The 12,967-nt window shown below is 40.5% G+C and overlaps 1 protein-coding gene across 2 annotated transcripts; it reads right to left on the minus strand.

The window, feature by feature from the left end:
* Window positions 1-232: 232 nt before the first annotated feature.
* Window positions 233-12,697, minus strand: LOC110982121 (nicotinamide phosphoribosyltransferase-like). Of its 2 annotated transcripts, none has more exons than XM_022240310.2 (10): window positions 12,434-12,697; window positions 10,545-10,615; window positions 9,901-10,131; window positions 9,218-9,346; window positions 8,631-8,789; window positions 6,841-6,971; window positions 5,990-6,218; window positions 5,425-5,685; window positions 4,115-4,237; window positions 233-3,779 (listed from the first exon to the last, which is right to left on the minus strand). In XM_022240310.2, exons 2-10 carry the CDS (start codon window positions 10,596-10,598, stop codon window positions 3,669-3,671), a joined length of 1,428 nt encoding a protein of 475 aa, XP_022096002.2. In that variant the 5' UTR covers window positions 10,599-10,615; window positions 12,434-12,697; the 3' UTR covers window positions 233-3,668. The 2 variants fall into 2 exon arrangements, with proteins under 2 accessions (XP_022096002.2, XP_022096003.2); XM_022240311.2 differs by having other exon boundaries at window positions 10,545-10,618.
* Between the last annotated feature and the right edge of the window lie 270 nt (window positions 12,698-12,967).

The following is a 12,967-nucleotide window of genomic DNA, read 5'->3' on the forward strand; positions in this document are numbered from 1 at the left end:
GTGGTCTCAGTAAATGAGACGCTCAGCTGATCCAGAACAAAAGCGACAAAAATACAAAAGCAAACAAATAAAAATAGCAAACGCACTAATAAAAACAACTCCAGAGTTTCCTTGAGGAGAAATGCACTTTTGTTAAACTTCATTAATTCAAAATACACGTGACTGTCAAGTCCAAAAGCTTGGAAGGCAGACTCGGTTAAACACAACCATACAAACTGTAAGAATTGCGGGCTTCTCTTTAATAATTTTGCACATTTAAGTGTCTTGCCTTTATTCTCCACAAACATAACTGCTTATGTGCACAGATCGGCATTACCACACTCCAATTTTCAATGTCGAGTAAATCTTCCAATCAATTACACTGAGGCTGATTGCTTAAAATCATACGGATTGATTTTCACAATAGTAACCCAACTTATAAAATTACTATCGCTAAACGTACTTTGAAAATATTACTTGGAATAAGGTAATGAGAAATATAAATGTCATTTTCCAAGTTCATTTTATCCAAAATCTACACCATGATATGAACATCAATTATTGAAGTCGTTCGAGGCTATCTGATCAACGAGATACCAAGCTACAATGCAAAGTACCTACATGTAGGTTTGCCCGCCCCATAAAGCTATATTAAGTTAATAAAGCCCTATGGTTCACCTTACAAAATGTTCATTTGGGTTAAGACAGCCCCACAATGCAAGACATGTAATCGTACATTTTGACAGGTGTGAATTATTATTATTATTTATTTCTGGTATAATGACACCAAGGATTCCTCAAAAGCGCCCTTGATACTGTAAGCTCGCAAGCCTGAAGAAACCGGGAAAGAGGAGACAATGAGAAGCAGTTACAGTTTTAGAGGTGGCAGTGGGTAAAACCCACGGACTCGGGTAGGGACTGAAAACCCAATCCACATGTGGACCGAGCCGGGATTCGAACCAAGACCGCAGAGGTGGAAGGCAAGGAAAGAACCACTACGCCAACCTGATCTCCCAAAGAATGGGTGCTCCGACAAGTGACGAGCCCCAGCGGTATGTGGGATTTTAAAAAGTGGTCTCTTGTCAGTCTCTTCGAGGCTTTCCTTTTGCTACATGCTCAGTAATGTGTGATGGCCTCGCCATTTTGAATGAATACTGGACATTCTTGACCACGTTTCGATGGCTACAGTAATAGAGCCATCAAAACACACTTTTGGTTGTCTTCAGCTCCACCTGCTTTCATAAGGTCCCCAACTTTAAAGATTTAGCTCAATACAAGTGTTTCACTTGAAGAACATTAAAACGTCTCACATAAAACCAAAATATTTTTTTTATATTTAAAGAGTGGCTCTGAGCTGGCGATGAAGCCACATGATACATGAAGCCTCATTTTGAAAAAGACCGTGGATTGGTAGTTGGGGCCAACTATTTGACCCTGAGGCACTGCTGGGGTAAACAAAGAAAATATGGGCCTTTTTCCAAACCCCAGCTGTCTCCAGTCATTGGCTTCAGTTTCAGGAATTTAGTCCCACTAAATAAGGTCTTGCCAAAATCTCAATTCAGCTGTTTGGCCAACATTTTGAGTATTTGCAACTGACTTGCAACTACTAACACGAATCGATCCTGAACATAAACCACTGCCGGAGATGAAACCTGGATTTGAAAAATGGCCGTGGAATCAAACTCCATTAATTGCATGGTTCACAGCTGCAAAACAACCAGCAACTCCAAATATGTTACTCCTATTTAACAACTTACAAAACACTTTAAAGTCCCATAAAAATAAATGTGGTGCTCCTTAGAAACAAACACTGTCACCGATTTGTCTTGGGAATGAACTATCAAAATTACTTGTAAAAACCACAAGAAAACTACAATTTTAACATACTGTAAACTTGAACAGTAAATGTTGTTAACAGAGCATGGAGACTTTATACACTACTTCACAAGAATGATTTACAGCTCATTATATCAAAATTATACATGCTATTTCAGACTTACAAAAAATTAAATGAAAGTATGCTAGACCAATGCACACTCTACAGAAACTAATCACCAAAGAATCAGCATCAACTTCCACATAAAGTGTTTGGCCTTATCTCTCACACAAGACTCCAAAAACATTTCAGAAATTAACCTTCACCCTCTGAACTCGCTAATTTAGTGTGATATTTAGTTTTTTCTTTCTCCAAAATGTCAAACAAAATGTGATTGAACTTGAAAAAATCCCCAGAACTCATTACTTAAGAGTCACATTCTAATTTGTCTCATGTCAACAAAACACAGAAAAAACTCAATGCTTCGCTCCTCAAATTAAAAAGAACAACAGCACAGCTTAACAAGGAACATAGAGATAACTGTTGATGTGAAAGTTAAACAAACGGCATAATGCTATTTGGCTGTTGTACATCTTGCACTTTGACACTGTTGGGTCTATTAAAACAGATATACATGTATTGCGATTCTTCAAGAGTACATTGGAGATTCCGTAGGACAGATCCAGAACTAAATATTCAGGGGAGCCATCTTTTTAGATGGGGATTTGAAATTTTTTCATGTTACATGCCATGGAAGAGGTAAGGCTAGTTTTTCGGGCTTTTTACATGCTTTTTGAAGGATGGGGAATGAAATGGACCACAAACTTGCCTTTGTCTCATTGTTAAAAAAAAAACCACGACCTCTTTTTTGGGTGGGGGAGGAAGACCATGGCCCCTACTGACGACCCCCCGCCCCCCATACACTGTTGGAGATATCAGGCTAATTTCAAGGAGTTACTCGGTAGGGGCTAGGGGCAGAAAATACTCACTTAAAGCAATCACAGGCTACCAGCCAAAATGCCCTGACACAGTGCAGATCAGCTGAAACTGGTACTCAGCCGATGCTGTGCTAAGTAGCATAATGAATCCATGGTCCCACTTCAGGGCTGTGCTTACAACAGGATTTTGCGCTTGCAATTGACATTCTATGCATTATGCACTAGCACAATCATTCTACGCTTACCACCTAACACACAGAATTCTTATGCATATCTAACAATACAGAGCTGCATTAAACTAGCAGAAAGCTAGCACTGCCTTTCTAATACGCGGATAATATTTAGGTTTGTTCTGGGCATAGCAACAGTCACAGGAGGTTGGAATACGGTCTGGATATTGTGCAAATAAGTTACAATCTAAACTATTGCTGAATAACATTCTACATGCCTTTGGGGGTATACATGTACATGAGCAGATACATGAAATTGGTAGAAAATTGTACGATTTCACTTCAGGTTTTCTCATACTTCTGCTATTCAGTTCATTTCATTTTTTTACACAGCAGACAAGAAGCCAGGAATGTAAAGGCATCGCACATGTTTACCTCAAAGTTTTGGTACAAAGGAAAAACAAAGCATCTATAAATAGAGCTAGTGCATGTACATTTCCTAAAATTTGATAAAAAGACCCCAAATCAGGCCACGAAAGGACTTGAATCTTGAAGAAATGCCTCAATGGCACGATGTGCCATCAAACTAGATACATTTTTGCTTTATTAGTTGGAACATCAGTCACATAATCAGATAATTAGTACGAAAGGGTCTGCAAGGCATGATGGGAACCCAAAGGCATGATGCGAACCCGATGCACCATGGGAGTCAACAGAATGATGAAATTTTCTGGCAGGACAGGATTGATTACAAAGGGAGAGCTGTTACTTCTTGTTTGCCTGTCTCACAATGGGTAGCTCAGCGCGTTGTCTGATCTCATCTAGACTGTAGTCCTTAAGAAGTTCTCCATTCTTAAAAACCGGTACGAGTAAGTCCTAAATGGAATTAGAAAAAGATTTTGTGAGATACACATGGGGAAAAAGGAGGCGAAAAATTTGTAGCTTGAACTTTTCAGTCTCAATACTGAAAATTGGCATATCCAAAGTCACACATTAACATTCTCCACTCTTCCATAATGTGAACAGCAATATAAAGTTACATGATCACGTTACACAGTAATCATTGTATTAAATGTGAAGTCAATGGAGGGAAACAGGGTCCTTCGGCCAGGTAAGTGTGACTGAGAACACTCCTGCGTGTAGGGTTTCAACCACTACAGATCATCTTCTTCAGCATCAGCATCACACAGTTGGTTTCCGTGGCAACTCACCTTTTCTGGATCGCCCCTCCCTTCCTGGACAGTCACAAACTGATTATTCTGAAGTTCGAGTGTCAGCCGACCCTTCTTGGATGTTTTCCCCGGATCGGTGACTGGCTGCTTAAAGATATTCCTCTGAGAAAAAAAGAATTTTCTGATTAATCTTCAACTAATGGAAATCATTTCTTTAACCACTTTCTTCTCTCTGTAATAAGAGAAACACAGAGACCATCTGCTAGAAAAGGTGCAAAGTTTGTTTCCAATTTGACATGGATTTCCAATGATATGGCACCTAATATACATGTATAGCTGAAAGGGAAATAAATTTGCAACGTCTGGAGTATCATATGAATTGTCAATCAAATCAATTTTCAATCAGTGGAAATAATGGAAATCTTTCATTTTGTTTGATTGCTGGTTTCCCAGTAAGATGAATCCTGAGTCAGACAATATTATTTAAAATCGATTAGAAGTCAAGTAAATTTTTCCTTGTAGTTCATATGAATCAATGTGCAGCAGGAAATGCCTTTTGTATGATCTACAAAAAACAGACTTTTCATAGAATTATATCTTTGGTCCATTAACCACTTCCTGCCAGGGATTCTGGATGCGGATACGTATGCTTTATATACATGGCCGGGGTCTCTGAACTCGGACAAAGGGAACAGGGCCTTGGAACAAAAGACCAGGCTGCTAGGCATTAAGAACATTTTTTCACTCTCAAAAGTGCAGATTATCCAGCCTTGTTTTGAAACTGTATACCAGGGTTGGGGCATTTAGAGCCAGCGGATTACCACCGGGGACGAAAGCACTCTACCATCGCAGCGATGAGCCACACAACACCGCTGCATTCTAATCTGGCACCTATTGAAAAGAGGTCAGCAGCAAACTGAGCCAGGTTCATGAACAAAAGAGAGTTATATAACATCGCACAATCTGGGCTCTTTTTACAAGGCAGCAGGCCTGGCTGAAATACTCAGGCGTCAACAGATTTTGTCTGTCAGGCTAGAGTGGACACCAGACAGTCCTTCACGTGTTTGTAAGTGTCCAGTAAATGAAGATAGGAATTTTTAAAGAATTTTGAAAACGGAAAAAAATGATAAATATCCCAGCCCAGCATCATCAACATTGATGACTGCCCCGGCAGGAAGTGGTTAACCTAACTTAGAAAGAGCAAGAAGTATGTTTGAACAAGTTTCTCTCACAGGGTCTTAAACATAAACAAGTCTTTATTATAATAATATCATTATGTCGGTTAAAACCCAGGCGCAGAAATCAATAAACTTCCATTGCCCTCAGGCCAAATTCCACATTCCTCTTACCGCTTCCCCATTGACAACGCAAGAGCTACACTTGAACCCGCACTTCTGGGTGTCCCGATTGACCTTCTGCAGCAGGGATCCTCCACTGCCAAAGGTGAGATTCTCCGCGCTCCATTTCCCAGCCTGCATGCGGCTGAGGATTTTGTCCAGCATCTCGGCGTTGATGCCATCCCCTTGGATGACCCTGATGTACTTGGGCAGCTCCTTGTAGCCCTTGGAGTTAGTGACGGTGCCAAAAGCAGTGCCCAAGATATTTAGAACCTGAAATCCCGAAGAATGATTTTGCACTGAAGTTCCTCTTCTTCTTGAAACTTTAAATATTAGAAACCATGCTCCACTACAACCTTGATGAATAACCCTAACACTCCTCAATCCTTCACCTGTTGGAGGACTGAGGACTGTTAGGGTTAATGATGTTCATTGTTAAAAAAAACCTTAGTATTTAAAACACAACAACAAAAGCCCTTTTGCAATGTGGGCTCTAGTTCACTTAGATTCATCTCGCAGTGCGAGAGTGCAAACTCCAAAGTTTTCTCCTGTGTTGACAGTTTACCCACAGACTGACCTTTTCCACAATTTCTGGGGGGTCACCAGAGTCCGGCCGTATCACTAACGTCCCATTCCTTTCCCCTCTCTTAATCACCAAGTCCTTGAGCTCCTGACCCCAGATTTTGGCACAGGCATTGAAAATGTCAAAGCTGTCGGAGACGACTGCCACTAGACCATCGGGGAACTTCTGGAGCATGTTGGCAAAAGCTTCTAGTTCTCCGTCTTTACCCCAAGTCGTGATTGTGCTGGGTGGAGAAAAAAGTCAAAAAATAGAACAAGAAAGCAAAGTAGATAGAAAGAACCATAAAAGGCAAGACAGATGAATGTTCGTTTATAGAGTACCAAACTGTGATGTCATTTTGAACCCGAAGGCAATTCAAACAAATGGCAACTGAAGCACCAGTAAATACATGTACCTCTGGCTGGAAAAAGGTCAAATAACAACCTTACAAACGGGAGCATTGTAAACTTAGAGGTGATAGTCAGCTCTGACTTTTATTTCTTAACTTTCAGGTATGTGTTAATTGTGGCAAAATGAGACTGCATCTTACAATGATTCTAGAGGCCATTTTCTTTGTTTGGTCCTTGGGTTTCATTTTGCATTAAAAAAGAGCCACTTCAGTTCTGCTTTGATGAATCCGTCATTTTCGCCTCTTGAAGAAAGTAGGCTATAAATGAGAGAAAATGTCACATTGAGCAAGATATTTTGAAGGCCTTTGTTAACTCAAAAGCAGTTCTGCTGTTTGAAACTGATTTGATGAGGTTGGGTCTCATCACCTGATATTTGAAAAGTGGGAAATGAGACTTTTGCATGAGGGTTTATGTCCTTGCAAAGGTGAAGTGGGAAGAAAGCATTGGATTCAGTACCTGTGCTCAGCGGCAGGGATGGAGAAACCAGCCATGTTACAGTTATAAAACTTCCTCAAGAAGACGAGGCCTGCTATGGTGTCAGTTCCCATGAAGTTGACCAAGTGACTGCCCCCACCAATAGCTGCTGTCTGGGGAAGGACGGGGAGATAAACGCAAAGAGTGGATGTTTGGGCATGGATGGCACACTTTGTTGCCTACCCGTCTCACAAGCGTCGCTGAATGCGGCAAGGCGCAACGAGTTTGGTGATCCGTGGCATTGCCTTCTCTGAGGCAACGGGAGCTTTTCCCATTGACAAGTATCACTGTTAGGTCTTGGCAGGCTGGACTCCGAAAGTTTTTTGGCCAATGACTATCCACTTTGAGCAGAAGCACCCCCTCATCAGTTGAGAACGGTTACGCTAGTGGGGAGTGTTTGTTTTGGTGGAAACCACACATACACAACACATGTATTTCACAGTCGTTTGTGAACCAGTGAACTTTCCTAACAAACGTGTCTCTGTTGCTTGGGGCAAACAGGATAGTAGACCAATTGGGTCTTACTACACTACTTAGCATGATTTTCGTGTTACTCTGTTAATTTCAAGGACCCGTGAAGTGTAATTCTATAATGCAGTCCTTATAAATGCACCTTTGAGTCCCATTTAACCAATTTTCCAGTCTGCTGTTTGCAATTTTTCAGGTCAGTTTGAAACTTTCTGAATGTTTATGCCACTGCTAAATTTGCTCATTCATGAGCAAAAGTGTGATGTCATTCCAGGAAAAAGACCCAACTTTACCGCTAACTCAGCTCTAAGATTTGCCAGAATTTAGGATGTTTGTTCTCTTAAATCTTCTTTTCTTTGGTGGTTCATTCATTTTTATTTCAACTCAACCATGGGAAAGTGAGCCAAGTATTTTCCCAAATATTGTAAATAGGCAAATCTTAATTTCTTAATTTTAACAAAACCCCCCAATCTGAACAGTGTCTTCCTTTATTGTATTTGCCACGACAACTGTGGGATTTGTGAAACTTTTTGTTGAAAAATAAGATTAAACAGTATCAGACATTTACAGAGAAACAGAAATATTGCCAAAATATGGCCCTCAGTAAAATTCGTAACACAAATCCTTAATTTTGTACATACTTCAAGAAAACACTCACCAAGACGACAACGTGATGAAATTGAACAACATGCCAAATGGCTCTGGGAATTGCTAGTGTTTAATTAAGATGCGCATGCCTAAACTTCACACGCATGGATTATTTTGAATGGAGCACAACACAATATAAAGTCACACTGATGTGTACACGACTGACTGCATTGGCATACATGTACATGTAATATACATCTGATTACTTTACTTCCTACTGGCCATGTCCTTGCACATCTAGGGAATTCCCCTTTCCTGCCAATGCCTCTTTCACATTTCTCATCCATGCAATAACAGGATGTCCCGTATAAACATCATGCAATGCCTGACAATTTCCTGTAAGTCATGCCCTCTTTTTCCGGTACAGATTTTCTTTCCTTTTGCCCTCCTTAAATTTTTCTTGTTTTCCTTATGTCCAGGTGATTACAATTACTCAAAGAGTACTCCATACTCCACGCTCACTTCAAAACTACTCAAATTCAAAACTAGTGGGTATGTACTGTATTCTTGGAAATTCACTCTCTAATTTAGGTTTCAAAATTCATGTTTTCTTGAGGCTTGGAGTCAAATGAACTTGTACACAGTTTGAAATAGATGAGTCATGACTCTGAACCCGGTGAATAGAGCAATGAACTCTGATCCTTGTAAATACCCACCTCCACAGATGGAACGCCCCTGTAGCCAAAATCATGGAGCTTGAAAGGCAGTGAGTCCAGGTTGTCTGCTGTCTCACTCAGGTAACGGGCAATGATTGCCTTCTGAGCCCTAGAGTGAGTGGCGATGGTCATGGGGTACCAGACATGCACCAAGATAGTCTGAACGATGAGCCAAATCAGAAATATAGAGACTCATTTTTTGTCAAAAATTAGTGTTGCCTTTAAAATTGATTAAAAAAATTATTACATCAGAAAAAAAATCCCCCTAGAGCAATGAAAATTTGAACAGATCCTTTGAATTTGTTATTTATTTAGTTCTTATGTGATTTGTTAGATTACAAAGAATTTGTCACCTCAGGTTCTGAATAATTCAAATTTTTCTGGTTTTCAAAAAGCAACAGAATAAGCAGGACACGCAATAAGAATGTGTCACTTGTACATGCCAAGTCTGAAAAAATTATTCAATCATCCATAGGCATGCATGTACTGTTTCCAAATGGTAAAATCAGCAACAAACTCATTAAGACTGTGAGCAAGTTATTGTCAAGCAACAGTGGTACGTTTGTGATCGATGAGTCACTACTCACCTCAAACCAATTTGTCAGCCATGGTACTTTGGGATCAGTGTTCTCCACAGTAAAGAGGACATTCTTGGTTGGGACTACCGTTCCTTCAGGTACAGCCTTGATAAGTAGGGGAAGTCGACCGTTGTGTTTCTGTCAAAGACAATTACATTGATGTAACTGGTGTCAATCTCTAAATGTGTGGAATTACAGACAAGAATAAACTATTCACATAAACTTTCATTAGAACTTTCCTAAAAGTTTCTCCTGCTCATGACTTTTTAAGAAAAATCCTCAGAAGTCTTGAATGCCCAACGCAGTTGCACACAATCCTTTAGATCTCTCTAAATCCTTCAAAAAGCTCAACACAAGGAGCTGGAATTCTCTGCACTTAAAACTGGGGACGTCAAATTCAACCACATGTACATGTATAAAAGCAATAATATTGACGAATCCAGTAATGTTTCATTCAACATATCCGATGGCCTCCTTCGTGGCGGAAAGAACTGTGCTGGGTTTAGTACAGAGCGACTATAATGGAACAGTGTACATTAGTTATTAGAATGCTACTAACAGTGATGTGGGATATTGCAAATGACCAGTGATAGCGTTACCATGGTTACTGGAATTTCCAAGGCAATCTAATACATACATTGAGTCTTTATAAAATGTAGAGGGCTTGTGAAACTCAATATCCAGGGACGTACTTCAAGAATGTACGTCCATCCGTCCTCATTGAACACATCCTGACCAAAATGCATCTTGTAGAGGGCCTTAGCTTCAGCGATGTATTCCTTGGTGACTATCTCGCCTAACAGCCATCTCTTGATGATGTACTGAAGGCCAAAGAAGACCGTCTCCGGATACACACCTCCTCGACTCTCAAAGTATGAGTAGACATTGGTCGTCCCCTCCGGGTACTGGAAGTGATGGGTTACCTGTTGACAGAATAAAAATCAGAAAGGTTTGAACACCGGAGAACTGCTGAGTTTGTGACTTGTGAATGTCTTCACTTCTTCAAGCAAGATCAGACGCAATGGGATAAAATGTAGGACCATCTCCATTTTGGAAGAGAATCATCAACATCTTTAATGAAGAAATTTACCCAGGGAAGGATGGATTTACATCCACAACTTCCTGAACACCGTGCCAGAGTTCTTCAATTCAGTTTCCCTTGAATAAGTTGAAAGACTTTTAATTTGCCAATACAAATTGTTCATTGGTGGGTTGGTGTGCTGGTTAGAACAATAAACCTGAATGTGTACAGTGGTCCTTACGGAATCAATAACCACTGACCTGTCACAACTTGGTTACATCAAACTGTCAAATAACTTTTTAACTGAAATCTCACCTTATAAGAGTCAGTGCAGAACAAGGGATTCTCCACAGCAGGTAAATGTTCCATTTGAACTTATCTCACTTCTTCTAGAGGCAAGTCAAGGAGAAATGAAAAATTAGGGACACAAGTAAAAAAAGGAAGGCACACTTCCAAGCAATAAATGTGGGAACTTTTAAAATTTCTGTCAACAGAACTCATTAATCTAGGCATGAACCTGCTAATAATACATGTACTTAAATTCTGATTAGTTTGCAACTTCATTTTGTTTTTGTTGTTTTGGGTTTTTTTGCTCACTTTTATGTTTGCTTTGTCTTCCAAGGATTCAGTTTACAGATGTTTAATGACATGACGGCTGATGTTTAAAAAGAGTTAATTCACAAGCTGCGATTGGCCAGACAATAAAACATGTGAAAGTATTGAACACTTGCAAAAGTGAATACAATCATTCTTCCCTGAAATGCCCGAAAAAAACGTGACACTGCAACATTAGCCAAAACACACAAAAGTACATACACATGTACACTGTACTTACAAATGCAGATATTTATTACAGCATGTTTGCCATGAAAAGCATCACAATTATTTTTTTTCTTTACACACCGCTTAAAAAGTGTAAACATGACATGTGACTGTTCTAAACCAATGAAATCCCAGAATAGAAGTTACAACATGACAAGAACTCTTGGGTTCATCATGTTGTTTCCTTTTTTGCTGTTTGTTCTCTCCTGTTTTTTTCTCTCTTTGAAGGGATCTTTGAAAGGTAAATTTAATTTAAGATCAGTTCTTTACAGACTGATCTTGTACCTGTTTCCAATACTGCCAATTGGTACAACAGAAGCAGGCAGCATCCAGTCTAAAGTGCTGTAGTTTATTTTACATTTTACCCAACACCACATTTAGTGCCAATTACAGGATGGTACTAAGTGAAGAAGAAAACAAAGGAATGTTCAGTTCTAGAGGTAGGAGGAAAATCCTGTTTTGGGGAAACCCACGCATGTGGATTTGAACCCAAGCCCCAAGTGGTGGAAGGCGAGGAAAGGAGCACTGTGCCAACCTGACTCCCCACAGTTCTGGGGGTACGGTAACACTGGGGCTAGATTGAAAAAACCAGTGCTGTAGTCATACCTAGGCTCTATGGGGAGACTGGCAAATCTCTCCACCACATTAGTGTCGCCTACATGTACGTGCACCCATTCTGGATATATACATCTCACCGGGGCCGGGGATGAATAATGCCATGGCATGAAAACGTGTTTGGTGTTGACGCTGGGCCGGTTTGTTTTCCACAGATCTGGATCACAATCAGTGATCCCAAAGCTGGTCGGTGCTGCTATCAATGATTAGGCCAAGGCAGCAAGGTGGGTTCTGGTGTCAGTGAACCACATGGATCTGGATCTCGATCGGTGATCCTAATGCTGGTTCGCACTATCTAACGTTAGGCCCTAGTACTAGCCTATACTAATTAGGTGACTTTGGACATATGTTAGTTTCTGTAAACCAATGATGGATCACTGATCATTATCCAGATCTGTGTGAAACAAACATAGCCAACGTCAGATCACTGATTGCGATCAGGATCCTCATTAAATTAACCATGGAGGTAAGAAAAGAACAGGCCCCATGTTGACCTTGTTGACTGCCGACAACAGCGCAGCCGAACGACTGCAGTGGAGTTGCCATGGTTGCTACAACCAACCAGACCAGAATGGATCATGAATAAACGGACCACCAAATTAAAGGAAAGATCTAGCGGTTAATAATCGTTGCAGTAACTTAAACAACGCAAGTATCGGCAGCTCAGCTCCTCCAAGCCTCAGGGGCGATCGACCATGTCCACTGATGGAGCAATTATCTTTTTCATGATATTGGTGCAGTGTTGCGATAAACCTGACGGTACTTACCAATACCACCAAATCCGTACGCACCATGAACATCCAAATAGGTCTGATTGTGAAGATTCTCATGCACTGATCTGGTGTTCACTTACAACTCGCGTTGCCTATTTTGGAAGACAAGTGTGTTTTCCCCGCTCGACAAAATTTTTTTCTTGAAATTCTAGGGTTTGGTGCTGGTACACGAGTGACATGTGCAGACTTGAAACTGACTCATTTGCTCAGAGCCGGCCAGCGCTGGTGCACGGGACGGGTCGAATTAGCGAGCTAGCGATAGCTGGGTGGGTGTGCGCCTAGTTATATATTAGACTTAGTATCTAGTCCACTTGACGGTCAGCTGCTGTGAACAAAATCCCGTGTTGTGGCGTGTTTGAGTACGTCTACTTTTTTAATTCAGTAATTTAGTTTTTAGATTTCACACAATTAAAAAAAATTATAGCGTGAGGTGAACAGGGATACGACGTAGAAGAAGCAAAAAAATGGAGATAACACGGCCGAGGCAATCTCATAATGGACTTATGCTTAGTCTATGCCGGCAAATGG

Source organism: Acanthaster planci, linkage group LG04, assembly GCF_054643075.1.
Source record: "Acanthaster planci isolate LZ-2023a linkage group LG04, COTS_SCS, whole genome shotgun sequence".
NCBI classification, from domain to species: Eukaryota; Metazoa; Echinodermata; class Asteroidea; order Valvatida; family Acanthasteridae; genus Acanthaster; species Acanthaster planci.

Excerpts from the sequence above, each read along its gene's own strand:
- LOC110982121 (XM_022240310.2), bottom strand. The coding sequence starts at position 10,598 with ATGGAACATTTACCTGCTGTGGAGAATCCCTTGTTCTGCACTGACTCT. Across the intron at positions 9,347-9,900 it reads GATGGACGTACATTCTTGAA|AAACACAACGGTCGACTTCC; the intron begins GTACGTCCCTGG and ends TGTCTTTGACAG. Across the intron at positions 8,790-9,217 it reads GGCTGACAAATTGGTTTGAG|ACTATCTTGGTGCATGTCTG; the intron begins GTGAGTAGTGAC and ends CTCATCGTTCAG.